The sequence below is a fragment of the Vidua chalybeata genome, chromosome 8 (genome assembly GCF_026979565.1).
Source record: "Vidua chalybeata isolate OUT-0048 chromosome 8, bVidCha1 merged haplotype, whole genome shotgun sequence".
In the NCBI taxonomy this organism is placed as follows: Eukaryota; Metazoa; Chordata; class Aves; order Passeriformes; family Viduidae; genus Vidua; species Vidua chalybeata.
The window spans coordinates 15519515-15543860 of NC_071537.1; the positions used below are offsets into that span (position 1 = coordinate 15519515).

The 24346-nt window shown below is 39.0% G+C and overlaps 1 protein-coding gene across 1 annotated transcript; it reads left to right on the forward strand.

Annotated features, from left to right (window-relative positions):
* Window positions 1-4960: 4960 nt before the first annotated feature.
* CCNJ (cyclin J) lies at window positions 4961-14768 on the forward strand. The gene is made up of 5 exons (XM_053949705.1): window positions 4961-5198; window positions 6940-7150; window positions 9488-9787; window positions 9879-10038; window positions 11508-14768. The coding sequence occupies exons 1-5, from the start codon at window positions 5130-5132 to the stop codon at window positions 11917-11919; spliced, it is 1152 nt and encodes a 383-aa protein (XP_053805680.1). The 5' UTR covers window positions 4961-5129; the 3' UTR covers window positions 11920-14768.
* Window positions 14769-24346: the final 9578 nt, after the last annotated feature.

Genomic DNA, 24346 nt, shown 5'->3' on the forward strand with positions numbered 1-24346 from the left:
CATTAATTTTGTGCTGCTCTGCCTGAGCTGGCTCCTAATTTGGCAGCTCTAGATATTATATTTAAAAAAAAACATCTGTGACAGACCTCAAGTTTGAAATGAAAAGGAAGAGGCCAGTTTGCCCTGCTTAAATTCTGTGGATATAAGTAAATCAAAACATTTGACTGGAACAACTGAGTATTCCTAACTGCTCTCCCCCCATCCCTAAGCTTACTGCATGACAAATAACCTTTACTAAATTCCAGTCAAATGAACTGAAGCCCTCCAAGCAGGAAGTACATTTGCTTTAGATGCAAAATTCCTCCATCTTTTTAGTTACTGACAACCAATGAGTGCAACTTACAGAAAAGAACAACCCCCCAGTACAACTTCTATCCACCAACACCCTTCCACTTATATGAATGTTTCCTTCATCCAACACATTATCAAAAACATATACATTCATCCTAATGCCAAATAAAACATTCATGGGTGCACATTTTTATAATAGCTTTCCAGAAGATGGGAAAATATTTAAAGCCAAATTGTTCATTAAAATGTTTCATGAGAAGCATGTATCACTCAGGCCTGAGCATTCTCAGATGTTTTCTGTATTAACAGCCATATTAACAACTAAAGTCAACAGTTCCAAAGGATATTTACCAGCTCAGATCAAATCTATTAATCACATTTCAGTAGCTATTCTGGGAATTCAAATCCCCAGACAACTTTGAAAATCCTACCCACAGAGTACCTTTAGCATTCAATACAGAATTTACAAATACAACCCCAGAGTATTTTCTGTGCGAGACTTCCTTCATTAATCCTTCTGAAGTGTTAAGACTTTCTACCAACATGGCACATTTCATCTACCACCATGCTGCAAAAGAGCTCTGTGAGCAATTACAGTCCTGTCTTCAGGGTGATTCATTCTCTTTAATTAAATGCCCTTGAAATATTACTGCTATGAATGTCATCAGATGCAGCCTTTGTTTGAAAATAAGATCAAGAAGGACAGAACAAAAGCAGAACTAACCTTCTCAGCTCCAAGAAACTCAGGAACTAAGTTTGCACTTTTTTTTTTCTTTTAATTATTCTCAGTTCTACAAAACTGAGATTTCCTTACATTTTAATTCCAAAAACTAAGTCCTTCAAAACTGCCTTTTAAGGAATTACCATGTCTTTATTCAGATGAGAATGACCAAGGAGCAACAAAACAAAAGCAAGAACCAATAAACAAAACCCACAATTAACATAGCAATTGAGCCATTATTTAAATGTTTCCTTCAGTGCTATGTCACCCCAGAATTTAGCTTCCATCCTGGGTGCTGACTGTGTGTTGATTAATCTCATTCTGCCAGTCAAGATAAATCCAAATTTCAGAGATGTATCTTATGGCAAGGGGCACAGAAGTAGATTATTCCAAGTCTTTAGAAACTTATTCTCTGTGGCTAATGTACCATTAAAACTAAGAACAGTACACCAGAAACAGATCCTTTTATATTGGGAGGGGTAAACAGGTTCTAATGTGGTTTGCAGGATCAGAGCATTTGCTGTACTTGGCAATTACTTACAAGTTCTTAATTTGTATTTTAAAAGTCACATTTCTTTTTTCATAGGCCAAGAACCATCAGAAGAAAACTAGGGGAGGAAAAAACAGCTTAAACACATAAATACATGCATCAGCTCCTGAGATACAGATCTAACCTCCCAGTCACTACAAAGAGAAGCCAGCTCACCCACCATGTCTGAAACCTGTTAGGACTATAACCTGTGAATTACAGGTCCATAAATTGTAAGACTTCTGCAGCATCCTCTTCAGAAGATTCCACAAAAATGTTACAGGGATTTTAGTCCAGATTTCACAGGTTACATTCTAGCCTATTTTGGATGTAGTTCAGGGTAATAATTTTTCTTGGTGAGTTCCAAGAATAACGGTATTTCTTGCTACTTGGCATCTTTTCAAAGCACAGACAGCAGCTCTCACAGCCAATTTTATCCCCCCCTCCCCCCCATATTTGCTTATGTGATGCAGGGTCATTTACAGAAAGAGGATACCAATTTCAAAATTATTCCATAACATTTAATTCTGCTGTTTTCTCAGGTTCTGTATACAACACATACTTCATGTCTTCAATTTCTTGCTAAGAAAATGTAACTACTGCCACTGAAAGTCATGTTTAATATCCTCTGTTTATTCTAAGGACTTGCTGAGCTGGTTTTTGTTCTGTCCTGACTTACATGCAGAGGACTAAGGTAGGAATACTTAAAAAACGGTACACAGCTTTGACAATTAAAAGTAGATGAAATTTGGACTGGCTAAAAAACCTCCACTGGTTAGTACACTTAGGATTGATTATAAGGCATGTAGAGCAGCTGTATTAACCTATTCTCATTACAGTTGTGCTACTCCCATTCCCATTCAAACCTCAAAAGTGTGATCTTGCAAACTCTGAAAACAATCAACCTCAGTTCAGCACTCCAAGATTATTCTCAAATCTTCCAGCTGGGGCTAAGACATAAACTGAGGTCATAGAATACCAAGTTGGAAGGGGAGCTCCAGCATCATCTTGTGCAAACCTTCCTGGCAAAAGCAAGACGTCCCAACACCATATCCCACTGAACCTTAAATGTGTCCAACGTTGGGGAATCCAGCACTTCCCTGAGGAGATTATTCCAATGGCTGATTGTTAACAGCTATAGGATGCAAGCTTCCTGCAGATAACCAGACTGTACTTAAGTGCTCTGGCTTTTTCAAAAGGATGATTTTCTGAATGTCTCCAAGGTTAGAAAAATGCATGCCAGAAGCAATCCTGGCCCTGGGCAGGATGATGAAGCTCTTTCCAAACCTATGTTTTCATTGCATGAAAAGCAGACAAATGTAACTGTTCACAAGACCAACTCAATTAACATAGATTGTAATGGGAAAAATAATTTGACATAGGGAGCTCCACAGCTCACTCCACCTCACCTGGCAAGTAACAATGACATCATTGTTTTTCTTGATTATATATAAATTAAATAGTTCTCAGAGTTCTCATAGCCTTATGAGGATGGTGTTTACTATCCAAAACAATCAAGCATATCTTAGAAATAAACCAGCAAGCATCAGTATTTTTTTCCCTGCTTGATAGTTCAGCACCAGCCCAATCCACACATTCTTTAAAAGCTCTAGGGGGAGACAGCACTGCTAATAGCAGTAAGAGAAGGACCATCACGTCCCTGTTTGGGCCCATTGTAACAGGTTTTAGCATGTTGGTGTTTATTGGCCTTCTCTTCATGCAGGCAACACATTTTTGAAGGCAATAAAGACGTTATAAAAGACAGTGTCTCCATTCGGAATCTGTTTTTGAGACTTATCCTTGAAACACAGAGTTTGGTATTACCTTTCTTCAAAGATAAACAATTTTAAAACAATATATCTGCAAATATAAAAATAGCTTGAGCATCCGTTTGCCTATAAAATAAAGTTCAGAAATAAGACAAAAAGCCATCGGACCAGGAAAATACTAATTTGTCAATACTCCATAGAGCTCAGATAGCTAGTCTAAATAGATAAAATATTTTTGCAATTATACACCAAGAAAAAAGCCCCAAACTTTTCTTGATTTTTTTCCTTCAGAAAGCTATGTAGCATTTTATAATGAAATCTGTCATAAAAGGAAACTGTCCAAAAATGTGTCCTCAAAAAAAAAGCTACCACCTATGAGCACACCTCAGATGAGTAGAAGTAGTACTGTAGTCTATAGGATTACCCATTAGACACAGGAACAGGCTTTTACAGTTCCCACTACAGAGTCATTAAACTGGCTATATCAAAAAGTTGGTTTATATTTTCTTAATTAAAAGGAAAAAAAATGTCTGAGCAAAAGTAGAAACAAAAAAACTAAAAATACTCCCCCAACAAAAAAAATTGCACCCAAAGCATCTCTTCTCCATCACTTTGCACCACCTGTTGTACCACGTTTTATATTCTCATTAACTAGTTGCTTCAATATTTATAAATTCAAATATGTAAAGGACTGTGAAGCACTAAGTTTTATTTCGTAAGATGTCCGTCCTGGGGGATTACCGGGGAGTAGAAAGCAGCAAGGAAAAGGCTCTGTGAACGCAGAGCGGGTGCAGAGCACCTCCTGCTAAAGCAGGGGCACGGTGGGAGCTCAGTCACAGCTGCCAGCACACGGAGTGAGCGGCACCGGCTAGTGAAAGGGAGGATGCATGCTCCTGCAAACCTTCTCCCGGGATTCAACCAGCGGGAAACCAAACCAAACCAAACCTTCTCCCGGGATTTAACCAGCGGGAAACCAAACCAATCCAGGGCTGGAGCCTCCAAGCTCGGAGGAGGCGTGTGCGCCCCGCACTGCTACCGGGACAATGCGCCTGCAGGGCAAGAGCTGAGCGAGGCGCTGCCACCGCCACGTGCTGAAACCCCACAGCTGAGCCCAACGGGGGAAATGAGGGCAAGGGGAATAAGAAGAGGGAAGGAAAAAAAAAAAAAAAAAAAGTAAAGTGCCGTCCGGAGCTCATGGGGGCCCACAGAACGCTGCGCTCCCAGCGGGCCAGGTGAGCCCGCTGCCCCGCCTGAGGGACCCCGGCCGGGCCTGGCCCCGCCCGCACCTTCCCCGGGCCCAGAGGCGCCCGCCTCCGGCCCGCCGATGACACGCGCTGATTGGCGGCCGGTTCGCGCTGTAAAGCGGCCGGCGATTGGCGGCGGTAAGGGCCGCGCTGTAAGGCGGCCGGCGATTGGCGGGCGGGCGGGCCCGTGCGGGCACTGCCCGGCTTTGTACACGCGCGGCCCTTTAACAATGGGCGCGGCGCGCGGCGCCGCGTGATGGCGGCGGAGCCCCGGGGCCGCCGCGCCGCGCTCGGGTGTCCCGGGCCGCGCCCCGCCGCCTCCCCCGCGGCCGCCGCCACCTCCGCGACCCCCTCACCCGGCCGTGCCCCGCGGCGGGAGGGGGCGGCTTAACGAGCCGCACTTGTGCCCCGCATGGCGGCCAGCTGGGCTGGGGGGCCGGGGGTGCCCCGCGGCAGCTGATCGCGGTTAACCGAGGGCGAGCCAGAAAGGGGCGAGGGTGGCGCTGCCTGTCCCGCCCTCAGCGAGTGCCGCTTCCTCCCCGGTGCCTGGGCCCGGGCGCCGCGCCGCGCCGCCGATGGAGCTGGAGGCGCAGTGGTGGACAGGACAGCTGGCGGCCGATATCCACCAAGCGCTTCGATACAAGGTAGCCCGGGGGGAGCTGGGCCGGGGGGGACCCAGCGTCTTTGTGAGGCTCCGGACGGCGGAGCCGCCGCGGGGGCAGCGGGCGGAGAGCGCGCGTGGGGCGGCCCCGCTCTGCCGCCGGGGCTCGGCGGAGTTGGCTTTTGTGAACTCAAGAGTTCGCCGTGTCGTCCCTCCGTGGGCGCTGGGGCCGTCCGTCCGTCTGTCCGCGGCCGTGACAGCTGATCTGGGCGGCCGACTGTGCTCCCGCTGCTCTCCGGGCAGGGGAAGGGCTCACGGTGCGCCCGGTGCTGCTCTTGCGACGTCTGCGAGGTTTAAACTCGGCAGAAAGCATTGTGGTGTTATTGGAACAAAAAAACCTGACCAACCAAGCAAAAACCCAGTGAAAGAAACGCTGGGTGCGTTAATAATAGTAGAGGGTTTAGGCAATTGCTTCGAAGTTGCTTCGACTGTCTCAGAGTTGTCCTTTGGGACTGTTTTCATAAAGCACATCTTAAACACCCGGGCTGAAAATTAGTTTACAGTGACTGAACCTACTAAAAACGTGCTTTTGTTGCCTGATGATACTCGATGAGCCGATTACTTTTCCCGGAGTCTTGATTGCTTTATTCTTTTCCGGTGATGGAGGGAAATAAGGGAAGGACAGGATCATTTTCTTGCTACCAGAGTTATCTTTACTAAAGCTAAGTTAGTGCTGTGAGAGGTGAATTATAAAGCTTAGTAGGTAGGAAGTTTATTTGTGGGCTTTTGTTTCACTTCAGTAGCACGTTTCAAAACTTTGAATTTACGTTAAAACTTTGAAAAATTGGTGTGACTCCATTCCAGCATGTCATTAAGTTAAATTAATCAAGATAATTTTCGCTGGAAATGTAATTGTACTCAAAATCCTACTTAAACACAGCGTGTGGGTGCACAGGCTATCTCATAAATTTATTCATAATATCAGAGGACAGCACTGCTGTTCTGCTGCATACAAGAGGAGGTAGTGGCTAGTCGGCAGTAGCCTGAAGGGTTTTTTTTTTTTTTCTACCAGTCCAAATTTTGTATTCAAAATAGATCGTGGCACAGATTTTCTCAAATGTGATGTTTCTAGGACCTTTGTTTTGTGCGGTCCTCCAAATCTGAGACCCTGTGAGCTTAGAGCACACTGTAATCAGTGTCAGTGCGACATCAATCAGATCGGGTCAGTGTTTTAACATACACATGAGGTGAATGTTGGTTCAATGCACACCCCATTCCTCTTCCTAAGGTTCAGCTGGCTGGCAGTGGTCTTTTCCTGGAGGCATCAGCCGGAGATTTGGCAGCTCTAGAACACGCAAACACTTAAGTACAAAGTCTGGTTGCTCAGATTGAGCTGTAGCAAGAAAGGGGTTGAGTTAAACTATTGAACTTTGCATTGAAGCAGCTGAGGAATACTTGCATGCCCTTGTACAGCCTTTGCAGCAGAGGTAATACAACAGACATGGTAAAAGCTAAAGTCACTCTGGCTGATTGCCCTAATGAAAGATGTTAAATTTTAAGTTGGCAATATTGTGCGGAAACAAAGTATTTTTTTAGTTGTTCTGTAATACAAGAAATAGATTTTGTTCACTGTAAAGGGATTCTGAAATGATAGGAACAGAGGGAAGAAGGGAGAAATCCTTTGAAACTTCTGTTATAAATATTAAAATATCAGCTGTATTAATCTGATACCACTTCAAACTAAATTATGGTTTTAATAAAATTACCTGCTGCGGTCCATCTAGGAGCTAAAGCTGCCCTCTTACAAAGGCCAGTCTCCCCAGTTACACCTGAGAAGATACTTTGCAGACCTGATTGCCATTGTGAGCAACCGGTTCAGGCTCTGTCCTGCTGCGCGCCACCTGGCTGTGTACCTGCTGGACCTCTTCATGGACCGCTATGACATATCCACACAGCAACTGCACGTGGTTGCTCTGTCCTGTTTACTTTTAGCAAGTAAGTATGTGGCACCAAACTTTAACTAGACTACTCGATTCTGCTGCCAAATGCAAGGTGTGTCCTGGTGGGATGGAGCAGGTGGGGGAAACAAAGTGGTTATAAATGATGAGCAGTGCATATTGGTTTGGCACAATTGGTAGAGCATTTCTTTAGATGTGTTTTGATTTCTGCTGGCACCTGATGAAACTGAGGGTGGGAAAAAACAAGTTGTGATTAAAAACTAATGTCTATATTTGTAAACAAATTATTCTAATGTGAACTTTAAGACCTGTGTTGTAGGAGCAGAAAGACTGTCTTTCTAGGGGGTATCTCAAAATAGGTACATCCTGTGCTGGAAATGAGAAATTTGTCTATCTGTGATAAAGAAAGAAATTAAATAAACCATGTGTACACTGCACTGCATTGTTGATTGTGCTGTGTAGTTCTAGAATACTTAAGGTTTTGTAAATGGAAATGTTATTTAAGCAAGCTACAGCTAACATAAATCCTGTATTGTCACATATAAAATGCAACACAGGTAAAATACATTGGTGAATACACAGTATTCTGAAGACAAAATTAATTACAAACACTCATTATAAACAGTGCTGCTTATATTGACCTCAGCTAGATTCCTGTGACATGTACCTATCTTTCACCATTTGGGGACCCCTATTCAATATCCCTGAAAAAATAAGGGTACCATTTGCTGGGAAACCTGCTGGCACTTGTTCATAGACAAACAGAGTCAGAGAAACTGGTCCTGGCAGCAGAACTAAGTGTTGGTTCAGTTTCTGCTGATCTGTTTCTCTGAATCTATTCTCATTTTCTCCAGTAAGGGCTCTAGGCCCTCTTTGCTACAAAACTGGAGTGCAGTGGTATTGGGCAGATTTCATCTTTTCACTGCATCCCGTGTCCACCAATACAGCTATTCAGCAGAGCAGTTAAACCAGAAAAGGGTTATTTCAGATTCTTCTGAGGGTAGACTTTGACTAGGTGCCACCAGCCAGTCAGTAATCTTCTGTTGGCAAAGGGTGTCGTGCTGAGTATGAAAACGTTGCCTCAGAAACCACCGTAATCCATTTAGGAAAATGGATTGGCTTTGAACTAATGCCAGATTTTCAAATTAAATTCATGTTCTGAAGATATTTTTTCGTTGTTGTTGTTTTAAACAAACCTCTGCCATCGTTCATGGCAAGCTGCAAGTAGAGATCTGAAAGCCTGGAGTACTCACTCTTCTGAGAAGCAGTGTATGGGTTGGTTGAGAGAGAAGCAAGATGCTGTTTTAAACTTTTGCCCTTAAACAAGCCGTTTAATCAGTGATGTAATAAGTTATGACACTGTGATATATCTGATAAGGTTAAAGAAGTAATAAGAGAAATTATTATGTGACTCCTGAAGCTTTTATTTCTGTAATTACTGGAGTATGGGAAACAAAAACTAACAGACTGGCACTGTTATTGGATTAAATCCTATATAAGTACCTCCACTGTTGAAAAAAGTGAATGTATGTTCCATACTGCAAAACTCAAAGAATGTGCATTTACAACCTATCATGTAGCACTGAATAGAGAGTGTAAGATGGAAAGAATTTGCAATGAAATTGAAATAGCACAACCATATGGCAAACTGTATGGAAATGTGACACTTGTTTCTCTATTAATGGGTTTTCTACATACACAGTTTTGCTTTAGGCTAAAAACATACAGGCCTGACAAGTTGAAAGTCCAAGGGAGGTTGCAACAGTGTATGTGGCAGAGGAGGTTTTCAGATGCACGTTGCTGAAATCCACTTGTTTGCCAGATCTCAAGTATAAAACTGCACCTACCACTGCAGGCATTAAAAGCAGCCAGATTGGCTGGACCTCTAGCTATGCTCTAATGAGTTTTAGACACAAAAAGAGTGTGTGGGGGTGGGAGGGTGATTAAAGTCAAATGCTCTTGTGGTGTGTTTGCCAAGTCACATCAAAGTGGTATTTCATTGATGATGGGGAAATATTATACAATAATTTGGTGACAAAAACTTGCATATGCAGTGTCAGTGATGTCCTAATAGTCTGCTCTTGGCAGCTGGCTTCTGTGTGCCGGCATGGGAAAACCAACAGGAAACATGGCACTGCACAATATCCTACACAGTGTTTGACGTTATCTGCTGAAATTTAGCCCATTTTAGTACATACCCCTTTTTGTCTCTAATGACATAGTCCATTTGAGCTTTGAATCTGCAGGAAAGTCGCAAGCATGTTTGACATAGTAGAATTGAAATATGACCAACAAGACATTAGCTACAATCCATGTTATAGTTCATTTGTGCTGAACCTTTTTTTTTTTCCCTTCTCTTTCTGTTCACCTGAAGGTAAATTTGAAGAAAAGGAAGACAGTGTTCCCAAACTTGAACAGTTGAACAGCCTGGGTTGTATGACTAACATGAATTTGGTACTAACAAAACAGAATTTGCTTCATATGGAGTTGTTGTTGCTAGAAACATTTCAGTGGAATTTGTGCCTCCCTACTGCTGCTCATTTCATCGACTATTATCTTTCTATTGCTGTCCATGAGACTGATCTTCATGATGGCTGGCCAATGGTTTGCTTAGAGAAGACTAAGTTATATATGGCAAAATATGCTGATTACTTTCTGGAAGTATCGTTGCAAGGTGAGTTACAGATTTCAAATAATGATTTCTTGGTTGTCTTGATAGACAAGGCCAAATTTAATGATTTTTTTTTCTCATTCCTTCTTTCTAGATCATGAATTTTTAAATTATGCCCCTTCTTTAGTTGCTACTGCATGTGTAGCTTCTTCAAGGATTATCTTGCGTCTCTCACCCACGTGGCCTACGCGGCTGCATCACCTGACTGCCTACTCCTGGGACTTCCTGGTGCCGTGTATTGAGCGACTCTTAATGTGAGTTAACACCAGTGGCTTTTTTAAGCCCATTTCTGCATCTGTTGTTATGCTTAATTGCTGTCAATAGTGCAATTACATTTCTTTATAAATTTCTGTTCCTTTGTTCTAAAAATACTTGTGTATTAGGGAGCACATAAGTTTGGTACATATTTTTAGGCAATAACTGTTTTGCTCATTCCAAAAGAGAAAACTTAATCAGATCTAATCTCTTTCCTGATTTTTCAACAAATAAACTTCTGCCTTGCATTTCCACTGAACATCTGGGATGCTTTGAGCATCTTCAATAGCTGGTTTCCAATCTCTCTAGTCAACTCCAAGAGCAAAGAGCTATTGAGGAGTACTAAAGGCATAGGAGCTTTTATAGAGAAGACTGTATGCCTTGGAAGTTCAAGGCATGCTTCAAAGAGATGATGGATCAAACCTGCAGACCATTTGAGTGGCCACTTTGGTGGGAGGAAATGACCAGGAGTTTGTATCTATTTTTGCTGTATCCATTTTTGCATTACAGCTGACATGAGATAAAAATGCCAGTGAATGCCAAGTGAACCTTCCTGGGTAGGCATGTTACACAATCTGCTATCCCTCTACAGAAATTTGCTCTTACCCAAGTCTAACATAGTTGTGATCACTAGATGCACAGCTGTATCTGGAAGAACCACATCAGCCTTAGAAATGTGACATTATGACCCTTGATGGCCTCTGTTGGCTTTACTTATGTGTATAATGAAAGGAATAGTACCTAAAGCGTGCAAGTGCTGTTGCAGAAGTGTTTTCAGTATTGCTCTGGAACAGAGGGAGGGCACCATCAAAAATCTAGGAATGAAATGTGTAGGTGGCATCTGCTTAACCTCAGCATAGAATTGAGAAAGAGAGTGTGTCTAGATACATTTCAGACAGTTGTAAATCAATGGGAATTCAGATGAGCCAAACTGGATAGGCTAGAAAAAAGGTGAGAGGAAGAAAAAAAAAAAGTGTTTTTGCTCTCTAGAACAGGATCCAATATGAATATGCATATGATCTTTAAGTACTGTAATATAGATACTGCAAACCTTTCTGGTATCTTTTCTTTAGAAACCTTATGCTGTGTTTAATTTAAATTAGGTAGAAGCAGCAAGTTCAGGTTCTGGTAATCTGGCAATTTATTGGGTTACTAAAGTACACTAGCAAACTTATTGCAGTGTAATTCTAGATCCTGCTCTATTACATGTATTGTACTTGGCTTTTATCTGTGTTTATTGGCATACAGTGAAGTGAAATGCTGGAAAGAGAGACTCTACCCTAACCAAATTTTGAAACCTTAGGTGATTGTAAAGGGTAGCTAAACTATAGATTTTTTTTTTTTTAAAGTTTTGGAGGCTGTCAGATATTTGCATAATTTTTTAGAGTGCTCTTAAACGTTAACTCAAAGGAGTTTAAATGATATTAATATCTATTTTGATGCATTTTGTCTTTTCAATTTGTTTTAGTGCGCACGATAACGACGTGAAGGAAGCAAACAAGCAGAAAGGACAACAGGCTCAGTCTGCCCAGCACGCTGTGTTTCAGCCCCCAGCTCCAAGTGCCCAGCAGGCCAATGCTCAGCAGCACGTACCACAGTACCTGCAGGCTCATCAGTCTTCACTGCAGTACCACCACCCAGCATCACAGCAGCAAAGCTGCCAGCAGATATTATCATCCACTCACACAGCCTCTTACCCGCTCCAGACTTGCCCTGCTGCCTTACAGACCGGTGCTCAGGCTCGAGGCCACGTCCAGACGGGCGCTGCCATGTCGCTGGCTGTGCCACTGGAAGTGAAGCCATGTATAAGTGTCTCCTACAACCGGACATACCAAGTGAATGGACGATACTCCTGTATTACTCCCTGCTTTGAGAGGTGATAAGTACAAAATGGTTTTGTGCTTGTTTGTTTGGGGCAGAGAGTTGCCTGGAAAATGGTTTCTTTTTTTTTTTTTTTTTTAAACCTCAAAGTTTGAGGGCAAAAAATGGAATAAAAAAAGGTGTCTTCCCAGGAATAAAAGCAACTGGATTGGCAACTGGTACCACAGCTCAAATAACAGCCTGCAAAAAGTTAGCACACAGACCATCCTCTGAAAAAGAATCTGTATGCATGGGGATAATGCATTCTTACTCTGACACTCAGAATATTCTGCTTCTAATGTGTGTCTGTGAAATAGTACTCAAAAGAAAAACAGCTGTGGACTAACTACAGACTTGTCTTTTAATGAAGGAGATATGCAGTATTACTTTGAAGACATTTATGTCATCCCACCGTACAGTATTAACACTTACTTTATACTTACTGAGACTTAAGAATCCACTGAATGCCAGACTTCTACAGGTACATGGAAATCGCAAGAAGAAACAAATCTCATGTGGCTAACTCCATAATCTTGCCCCTTTTTCACCACTTGTGTTGGTTATTTGCTTTAGGCTAACGCATGTGAATTAACTGGTATTTTGGCTAGTTTTTAGGTTTTGTACCTTACAGGACAGCCAATATATTTTTGCCTCTTTTATCCTCCCTATCTTTTTTGTGTTTAAAGTAACTCTTTCATACTAACTCAGGGACTTTTCTACTCATTACTCTGTGCTGCTGGTTTGTACACTAACTGGGTATAACTCGGGGAAGGAAGGCAGAGATGGAAGAGACTAATAGCAAGTGGAGTGGCTTTTCTTCAGGGCATCTATGCAGAGTACCAAAGGGATATCTTAGTGTTCACAGAATGTAGATGTGAACTACTGCCCAGCAGTGTGATAATTGAAGAAAAGAAAAAATTTCAACTGAACTTGTACTGTACCAGAACTACTACAGGGCTATGATTCCTCTGTGTACACACACACAAACACACAAATATTATTAACTAACAGAAAGCATCCTCCAGTTGTACTGACAGTATCATCCCTACAGAAAAAGTACACTTAAATGCTGACAGAAATCCAGTTCTGTCATGTTTATAGTGGAGGGAAATTCTCAGGTAATAAAGGGGCAACTTTTTCTTCTACTATTTGGGAGTTCCAGAAGATGTAGAGATTTGCTCTTCCAAGTGGGTGGATCAAAAATATTTTGAAGGGTGAACTGCTTCATCACAAGTAAGGTGCTAATAATACAACTTTATGGAATTACACTATCTTCTGTAGAGTGGGTAGTCTGAGGGTAGAAAGCTTCACTCATCCACCTCTTGGATGAAAATTATAGTAGAGCTATTAATGGAGATGGTTTAAGGCATTGTGTGTTTGTTGGTTTTTTTTTTGTTGTTGTTGTTTTGGGTTGTTGTTTGGTGGGGTTTTTTTTGTTTTGTTTTGTTTTTTTTTTTTTTTTTGGTTGGTTTTTTTGGGTTTTTGTTTGGGTTTTTTGTTTTTCTTTAAATACAAGAAGATATCAGACTTTCTTCTGTGGTAGAATATGGGAGGAAGTGGTATGAATGACAAGATTCTTACTACTTTATAATATCTTTATGGTATATGGGCTTAAGGCCTTTTTTTGGTAGTTTCATTTGTTTTTTTTACCAACTTCTTCCCCATCTTAATGGCAGCACTTAAAATCATGTACTATCAAATGACACTGAATTATTGCGACTCTTCCAGAAACTGTTTTGAAAGCAGGGGCAATTAAATTACATGATCAATATGAAGATGAAAGCTTTATCACTATAATGTTCAGAATGGAGGGAGGACAGCTGTGTTCATTCTTTCTGGGGCTAAATTATAGCATGCTACAAAAAATCTATTTATTGTTGAGGAGAAGAAATCCTGTTTCTCTTGTTTTGTCTTTTAAATCCCAATTTTTGTTGTGGGCTTTTGTAGCATAGATGTGCAAGTCAAGAAGAATAGGACGATGAAGGGAAAAGATGACCCTCTCCCTTTTACCCTAGAGAATCAACTTTGAAATAGGCATAGAGTGGTCAATTCCTTATTAAAATGAAAGTTGGTTTGGTTTTCTTTTTCCTCTCCTCTCTTCATCTCTTAATGAATATTTCCCTGTGTCTGAGAGTAGTGTTAAGTAGAGACTTTCCACCTCATAAGATGCCATGCTTTTTACTCAGCACTGTTACCTATTTTAGAGGAAAATGGTTTCATTTTGTTGCAATGCTGTATCCAAGTCCAAGTGCTCTAACTACCTCTGATGCTATGAATGTACAGTCTTGTAATAGACCATGACTTGAAATAACAGCAGATGCCTGTAGCAATTTTTTTCTGTAAAATCTTCAAATCAGCTAATTTGTCATCTTTTTTTGTGACACAGCAGTATAGACTCTTCTTTTTTGGGGGTATTAGTAAATTTATCCCATAGGCATTTGATATATAAAAATTTAACTAATACTTAACACTGGAATTATAATGGGTGGGGGGCTTATTCAGTTAGTTAATACCACGGCTTTACATTTAATAGGGTATTTTTATTTGACTATTTTAAGACATTAGGTCAATTATAAAAAGATCCACTACATACTGTTTGTTTTTAATTTATTACTTAGTCTGAGTTTTTTCTGACACTACAGCTGCATCATTACTACAGAGAAAATGTACACTGAACAGTTTCAATCTATATTATTTAAAAGGGCTTTATCAGTGTACATTAAAAATACACTGTTCTTACTATTAGAACCAAAATGTGTTTTTTATGGCATAAAAAAATGGTGCTTCTAAATGCAAAATGTCCAAAACAATGGAATCTTTGTGAGTGCTATGCATTCAACCTATTTTTTAAAATAAAACTAGTTTTGAGTAAGAAGGCTCCAGTGTGTATTATGCTTTGTATTATGTTTTTTTAAAAATATGTAAACTGTCTTGCTTTGTGTAGCTGGCTGAAGCTGTAAGGACTTCTTTCTCTCCCTCCCCCCTTGTTTTCTGTGACATATCATAAGCTTCAGGAACACTCAGACTTCACAACTGAAAAAAAAAAAAAAGTAGGAAGGAAATCATGCAGGAAGGAGCTTTAAAAACTAACTGCAGCCACAGCATATGCTAAATATTGTACACTTCAACAATGAGTCTAGTACACAGCTGTAACAAAGAAATAAAGAACAACAGACCTCGAGTAGTTCAAGAGCCAGCGGGTGGAATTTTGTTCTCATACAAAAAAGCAACCATTAATACTGGCAATCTCAGATTTCTAATACTAGAAATCATTTAGGAGACATGGGAATAGCCTCTTGTCAAGAACTACAAACACTTGTGTTATTTACAATAACTGTGAAGGCTCGGTCATGCTGCAGGCACTATAGAATCACATGATGTATCCTAGTACAGATATTTTTTATTGTTTTGAACTTCTGATAACTATTGCTTACTAGAAGAAGTTCTATTTCTTCCTAACACCGTGCACATCTCATATTTGTAGCAAGGCTGTGATTATGGCCTGAGTCACAAAAATTAATAAGCTTGCTTAAAATTTAATTTGTCTGACGTTAAAAAATGAAATTGTGAGGCCTCTTAGCTTTCACTCATCCATTTAGGAGTGAACCACTGATAGTGAAAACCTTTTTGGAGGACCTAGGGCCAGAGGGAGAGCAAGCTGTACTCCATTCCAGTAAGGAACAAGGGCAATACTCTAATACAATGATAGCATGCATATTACATGGATACTTTGATCTGGAAAGTTTGTCCTCACTCTTAAGGCAGCAAAAGCCAAGTCTGTCTAGACTGTGGCCTTGAAATCTCAAGTTTTTATATTTTTTTTTCACTGTTATTACAAAATAGGAACTACCCATGATTTCTGAGTCTCCTAACAACCACAGGGACTGCCAAATACTTTTCAACATTTCAGTACAAGTCTCAGCTTCAGATTTGAAATTGCAAGTCTGAAGCTATTTTTGTGTTTGTACATAACAAGAAAAGCCTTATCTCTGCTTCCCATGATCCAGGTTCATTATTTACTTTAAATGGGAGGATATTTTTGGTCTTCCAGCGTTACAAATTTAGCTTAAAACATGAATTTTAAAGTCAACGTTTTAGTGACTGACACATCATCAGAAATAAAAACTTTTTCCAACTGTAATACTGTGGTTAAAATATATATAAGCCAGAAAGGAATGTAGCATATTCCTGCAATAATTTATTAACTCTGCATTCTGAATGTTCACAGGAACAAAAGTCTTGTGAGTAGATAAGGCCTTATCTGAGTGAGTGCAAGTGCCCAGTTGGTCATCCTGTATTAAAAGGTTGTCAACAGCAATTTCTCAAAACACCAAGTAAAGCAGCAATAACAAAATACACACTGTTATTTTTAGTCTCCATCTCAGTGATATTTTAGAAGTTAGGGCACAAGTACAATTGTGAAGCTTACATTAGACTGCTCTTTCCTGGAATTAAATGTAATGTAAGAAATTTCTACAACTTCAATAAACAAGGCATGCATTCTGACAAAAGAAAGCATTTGCTACTGAACATTGAAAAGAAAAACCCCAAACCAAACAATGTATAATTGCATAATTATTTTTTCCTTAAACACCTTTTTCTATGCACCTTCAGGTATCTAGGTATCTTTATCCTCTTGAAGAAAACAAAACAATATATACAAAGCATTGCTTAGAAACTTTTAGAAAATTAAAACATAAAATTGAATAGAAATAATTGAAAATCATTGTATGCACAGCTACACTATGGATATTTTGATACTCGAGCTCACTAGATTGGGTACTTTAATGCTTGCCCTCCCTTCAGTTTGACCTACAGATTTATTAATGAGACTCCATGCAGAAGAGGACAGATTGTCAATCTGCCCGTTGTTAACATGATGTCACAAAAGATTTTGCCAAATGGTGTTCTGCTTTACCCTCTCCAACCACTATCAACTATGTTACTTAGAGAAGAGTTCTCTATTATTTTGTTTTAAGAACACAAACAAAGCTACAAACAGCAGCAAGGCTTTGCTAAGTGCTTCTGTATGCTTGGACGGACAGAATTTGCAGGAGGCTGGATGTTACTCCAGACAGCACTGCTACAGATCTCCAGATGTGGAGAAATTCTTCAGAAATACCACAGAGCCTGAGTTTCCAGGCAAAGTACCTGTATTTTGGACAGCAGTTCTATGCTTCTGACCTTGCATCCCATCTCAGTGTTCACATCTTACCTTAGCTCCTGTTGGCTGTGGTGCAGTAAGGACAATCTCCAAGGATTTGGATATTCCATTCCCTTTTAGCAGAGATTATGAATACCTTGAAGACTATCGGCACTGACAGATGGAGTAGGTGTGTGGCCACGCATCCAAAAGACTGCTGAATGGCAAATGGGAAAACTGGATAAGGCCCTGCTGGGCAATGGCTTCTCTAACTAGCAGGAAAGTCCTCTTTAGATTTCTATACCTGGGTTTAGGTTATGTGCTCTAAAGGGATCCTCCCACAACACAGAGGTGGTTGTAAGTCTCTTTGGGAATTTCTTGTAAAGTATCCTAAGAATTAAGAGAACTAGTTGCTAAAAAGGTAGCAAGCATGCAGCACTGTACCTACAAGGGAACATCAAGAACTTTTTCCATTTCCTCGATCAACCAGACTGTGACAACACAAAACTAGCTTGGAAGCACTTCCACTGCCACTTTCTCCTGGAAAAAGCTGCCTGTTTTGTTTGTTTTCATAAGCCATCCCTGTTTATGTATTCCTGTTTATACTTGATGTTAGTACATGCCTTGGTTTTTTTTAACAGGAAACCATCTTATCTCCACATTCTTAAATTCTCCCCATTCACAGTACAGTCAGTATTCTGGAGAGGATAAAAAAGTATCAAACTGCTCATAACATATCCCCTTGCAATACTGCCCCATTAAGAGATTCCAGAAGAATTTTTCTACAGTTTGTACAAATGCTATTTTCCCTCCTATATCAACACAAAATGGATAACAGAAATAGCATGTACTTCCATTAGAAAAGTAAAAACACTGTTTAGCTTCCTTACATACTTGCAGTAATATAAAACAGATTTAAAGCAGCACTTTCTTCTGCAACCTTTTGCAAGTTTTTCTCTTTCCTTTGGAAAAGAGGTGCAGGACAACTCCGAATAAATCTAAGTCTTTCATATGTCAAAAGAATAATTACAGCAAAAATCACAGCTGTCTCAAATATTACTCTATGTTGAAAAAAAACAGGATTAAAGACAACAACTTCCATGTTGTATTTAATTTACCTATTAAATTTTACCTCACAATTGCAGTGACTGCATTGACAGATTGAAAAAAGGGGTATTGTTTAAAAGAAGATTCTAAGACCAAACTGCAGAGGCATGCAAAATAATAAGATAACAGAAAAAATGGTGTTCTTATTCATCTTGCCATTATTTAAAAAAAAAAAAAAAAAAAAAAGAAGCAAGGATGATTAAGTAGAACTGAAAGGCTATATATTTAAATCAAAATTAACTAGAACAAATTATCACAGCTTTCAAAGAGGGCAAGAGCTTAGCAGGATTTTCCAGAGATTAAGCCCTTACATAGCTAATGAAATCATTCAGGATTTAAGCCAAACACTAATGGAGGTAAGGAAGAAATATGTCTTAATGCAAATTAGTCAGTAGGGTCTATGATGGGATTTCTTGCACCTTCCACTCAATGAATCTGATTAAATGCAGAAAGCAGAGCACTTTCCTAGACTTGATACAGTTACTTTTCAGTACAATTTTGTGGTATAATAGATGTGTACATTCAGTTCTGCTGAGCACTGCATGTGCTGTATGCTTTCCTAGGCACGGAAATAAAGATGTGCAAACATTTATTGAATTAAAGACTTAGTTCTAAAACAGACATTCCCAAAAGCAAATATTCTTTAAAACAAACCTTTAGGAATTGTGATAAAAATTACATTTTACTGGTTCAGCTTCCACAGCCACTACTAGCAAGTTGTCAATTACAGTATTAAACTGTCAGTCAAAGAGTGGGACTTGATGATCCTTGTGGAGCCTTTCCAAATCAGAATGTTCAGTGAATCTGTGAAATTCACAAATTCTGCTTTTTTTACTGGATGCTAAAATAACTTATTTGAGACCAACATTCAATAGCTCTTGTGGCACATTCAGCACTTTTAATACAGTTCATTACTAAAACTCTTTTTCCTCCTTTGTTAAACCACAAGTAATTATTTATTCTATTTAGAAATCGTGCTTTACATTTCTTTTAGAAATACATGTTCTTTGAAGAACTATTTCTTTTAGTATCCTATGAACTAGAACAGACAAATTACTTTGATTTGAAACTTCAAAGCCTGACTACAGAGGAAAATTATGTAGGTAAATAATATTAGATGCTCCAAGGCATTAGGAAATAAATGTCTAATTCAAAGGTGTATCCAAGTAAAACTTGTGGTATAGTCACATGAAATCCACTACAATTAATGTATTTTTGCTAACAGGTCTGTATTATATAAAATAATTTTAATACAGTGTAAGAGATGGTGTTTAAGGTATTAAATCCATTTGATTCATATTATAGCACTTGAAATAAAAGGAAATTTAAATTAATATCTTCCTTAAAGGATTCTACTTGCTAAGTTCTGTAAAAGGACACCAACACTTGACAAGAAGAACAGTAGTGGACTTTTCCCAGGTGCACATGTCCTGTGACAAATTATCTTGGGAAACCCTCTTCTAGTCTCAGAGAAGTAGAATAGATACCTTGGAATAATGCACTTAAATACTGACAATCTAAGGAACTTGTAAAATTCAATAGACTTGGCAGTCTTTTCCAACCTACCTGATACTATGGTTCTGTTCTATCATGTTAAGACATCTAGTATTCTGCAATTCACTTTCCATAACTCTATTCAAACTGAAAAAGTTAAAACTTGTTTAAAACTTATTTCAATAAAAGGACTCTAAACCAGCTCATTAAACATTTTATTGCAAACAGCCATATTCTAAATACCCTTAATTGAATTTTTTCTTCCAACTTCCTACTGTGTATATATGCTCAAGATAGTCATCAGCTATGGCTGAACACAGTCTGGAGCTTGAATAGACTAGAATCCAAATATTGTGACTGAACTTTCTATTCTTCTTGGAATTCCTTCTGTTGCTCAGGCAAACATAATTTCAGTTCCTCCTTGAGGCCTCCATGCTTTCCTTACCATGGGGGAAATATGCCAGCACCTTTCTTTGTAGTCACAAATCAGACAAAGAAGTGCTTCTTTAAAAGGTTTTGGGAAAAGCCTTTTTTGGAATCATGCTACAAAAGTAGGGTGCTGTCTTCATATCTGCTCCAAGACATACAGAGACACCAGGAGTTCTCACAAATGATAATACACTGGAGCTGTTGTTATAATATGTACTACTGGACTGTGTAGAACGTCATCACTCTGAAAACCTTATCACTTTGCTTTTATAACAACAAAAGCTCCTACAGAGTTTTGCAAATACCACAGAAATATTTTATATTTAATTTTGCATGACTTTCAATTGCTCCAGAGGAGCTGAGAACAGAATAACTGATCCAAGCCAGTTCTTTCTCATATGAGTGGCCGAAGTGAAACTTTAACACATCCTATCAAAAGCAAGGATGATATAACTGTGAACACAAAGCTAAAACCTGGCAGATTGAACAAGAAACAACAGTGCTGCTGGTACAGATACCAGAAGTGGTTCCTCATATGCTAGCTTGGATCTAGCCAGTTTTCTTAGCTCAAGATGGAGCATAGAGTTTATGCAGTCATGTAATTTCCAAAGCCCACAGAAGTCCGACATGATTTTCATATATTATTGTACTTTGAAGTAAGCACTGCTGCATCCAAAATGATGCTGTGCAAATCAAAGACTCAAGAGTCCTAAGCTCAGAGTTCACCTTTTCAAACTGATACAACCCAAAACACAGAAGAGCAAAATAACTATTCCAAATTATAGTTGCAGTATCCTAGAGCAATTTCAGTATCAGTTCAAGGGTTCTCAGTTGTGAACACTTTCTCATTTCACCACCCCTCAAACATCCCTTCTCATGGGAAGAGAAGCTGTCTCCTTCCCATCAAAGCACCTGGAAAGTTCCCTCTGATGACAGATTTGAACTATCTGGAGAACAGTAATACAGCACTAGGTTATCACAACTGAAAACATGGAAACAGAAGTCTTGTAAAGGGGTCTGGAGGTCAGCACAGAGAAAGATGAAAACTTTAAAATATTATAAAGGCAGAGATGTCAGGTTCTGGTTACACAGGTAAAGCTACAATACCAGTGTTTTTCTGCCACCTACTGATACCTTCCAACTCCCTTTTTACCTGGCATAAGATGTTCTACAGATGAATAGGTAACTGAGCTGCTTTTGACATCTGCTCATGCAAGTATAAATTTCTTTGGAATTACTAGAATCTTTTAACTACACCTCTTAAAATAAGCATGTGATGAATATCCCTGTGTACAGCTGCCACTGACAGCACTCATGTGGACACACCTGTTACAAGAGAGGTATAAAATAATTTTGTAATATCTATAATGATAACAACTGCATAATGAGCCAGGAAGGGATTTTTTTTCAAGGTCACCATGCTACAAAGTGTTTGAAAATGGATATAATAGATACCTCAAACTATCAGTCTATGTGTCAGTTGTTTGTGTCAATCATCACAGTTTTTATTTCCATTTATGTTCTCTGTATGGTTTGGAAACCCACACCATTTTTTCTGGCCTCATCTGCAACTATCAAGAAAAGCATAAACATTGGCAGGAAACTATAAAAAATCTCTATAAAAATGAACCTCAAAAACTAATAACTCCCAGAATATACCCATTCTTTGCATGAAAGAGTTTAAAACCCAATAATTTCATAGCTAATCTTGCCATAAAGACAGAACACCATGAAAGTATTTATTACCAAAAAAACAATCCCTAATTTATTAGCTCAATGAATGGGAAAGCTTCAGAAAGAGTTGCAAGAAACATTTACAAGAAAACTTGCATTCTAGAGACAGAGTGAAGAAAGTCAATTTAGCTTCATAAACACAGAGTGCCACCAACAGCCTATCAGCTCTGCTCAAGAAGAACATACCTAGTATGGGATCCTGAACCAGCAGATATGGGCACACCACAAAGGAGTCCAGGAAGTTGACTCGTGATAAATTTAAACTGGAGTACATGACAGAAATAAAGCATTGTGATATCTAAGTATTAGGACAGCTCTTCTAGGGGTGTGATAGATATTTCCTCATGATATCCAATCTTTGAAACAACTAATTGAAAAAGGAGTTATAAGACTTTTTAATGAAGGAAAAGAGAGAAGTTAATATCAGTTGGCTTTTTGAAAAAAAAAATCCAGCATTTCAATAGCAAAAGTATTTCACAGGACATCAGGTTCCTTTGGAACTTTCTAAATGTAGCTGAAGAGTTCACACTTTAGAGAACCCAGAATTTTTCTCAAACCAGAAACATTAGAAAGGAATAATGTCCATACTGCTGTAGTGCCACTGCCTTTGCTGCTCTTGCTCTGCCTCAGAGCTCCATCTCATGATAAATTGTGTGAGGGTTCACAAAGTTTCATAGAATATACAATCCCATCAATCAAGAATGTGAAGTATTGCAGTCTACAAAATTCAGCATGCTAGATACAGTATCTAATCAAAATGTTGGGTTTCAATTACATTTCCAAGTTTTTACCCAGAGCTTCAGTTGTGAACATTTGAGAGAAAAATTGTGAATTTTGTTCAAAGGACCATAGCATCTCAGTATGTATCTAATACCTATAAGTAAAATTTTGCAAGCTATAATAAAATTCTTATTGGATTTTTATCATATCATTGGTACTGTTAACTAATATATCTAATATGCTTCTAATTACAGTAAATCCAAATGTGTTGAAAGTATCAATAGATCTAACTTGGCATTTAGGTTGATAATGAACAAAATTCTCTGCTACATAAACATATAAAAGAACAGGAAAGATTGATTCAGAAAATATAAAAAAAGTCAGAGAATAAATGTAACACAACTTATCAAATATAAGTTTAAAACAGACTGTATCTGAAACACCAAATTCCTGAAATACTGTATGTTGTATCTCCCTATAAAACAGAAGTTTTACTACTGCAACAGCTGGAAGCATTTACACTTTTTAATATCTTCTTCAGTAACAAAGTTAAATTCTACTTGCAGCTGCTCGAAAGTATTTTGGAATGGTTTGTTCCCTGGATCCTGCATACTGTGAAGGAATGTAAGGGCAAGGCTGGAGGGTTTTACAAATTGCCTCAATTTCAAAATAACTTTTTTCTTAATTAACATTTACAGACTTTGCACAAACTTCTTCAAGACTTCTGATATGTCTTTCTGACTAGCACCAGTAGCATAAGTATATGCTAGTGCATGGCTTATCTGAGCCAAAATTATTTATCAGGTCTAATTGCAACGTCTTTTAGTTGCAAACAAGCTCATACTTTTTTTTCTGAAGTGAATTTTTGAAAAGAAGAAAAATACGTGTACTTTAAATTGTACATAAATATTTTCTGCATTACAAAATCTTTTTAAATGTGCTTTTTTAAGAATCAGTGTTGCAAATTAAAGATGTGTCTTACAAAATAATTTCATTTGTTTTCTCTCTTTTTACTGGATTATCAGATATTACTGATAATAACCTGTTAGTCACAAGATGCATCAGACACATGGGGCACAAGCAGGTGAGCTGCACAGGACACACATAAATCCAGCACAGCCCTCACACATCAGAACTGAGGCCTGAGCTCTCCAGGGTTAATCTGAGCTCATGCAATAAACCCACTGTGTTCAGAACATCCCAGAGTTACTGAGTGTTCACAGGACATCTGGGTGTCCTGGAGAGGACAGGACCTTTATCCCAGGCACACAAGTGACCCCTCTGCAACTGCAGCAGAAGATACAGCTTCCTCTGTTTGGCTATTCTGGTACAAGACCTAATCTCAGGCAACAGTTCTGCTCTGGGCTTTTAAATAACTGTGATAACTACTTCAGTTTGTTCCCATGCTTTGCTTTTATCTATTAGATTTTTTTAAAACATAATGAGCCTTAACTTGGTCAGTGTTATTTGTAATCTTGAAGCCAAAGAACTTGCATGAAAAATATTAAGAGTATCTACAATTACCCTGTCTCCTAATACAGCATGGACAATATGTATTTCCTTCTAAAAAAACATGTAAAGAGGCACTATCAAAATCTGCTAAACATTTCCATAATCAATTCCATCATATATGAATACTTGGGATATTTGGGATCAAACTCATCTGCTTTAACCCATTTGATATATTTGTCTGTGACTGAGCCATCAAATTCCAGTAGCTATTTCTGCATTGATATTTCTTGGCACATTAAAATAAAACCATCTATCATTAATTGCAGAACATTTAAAGGAGCAAAAGTTTATGGCAACAGAAATTTCTT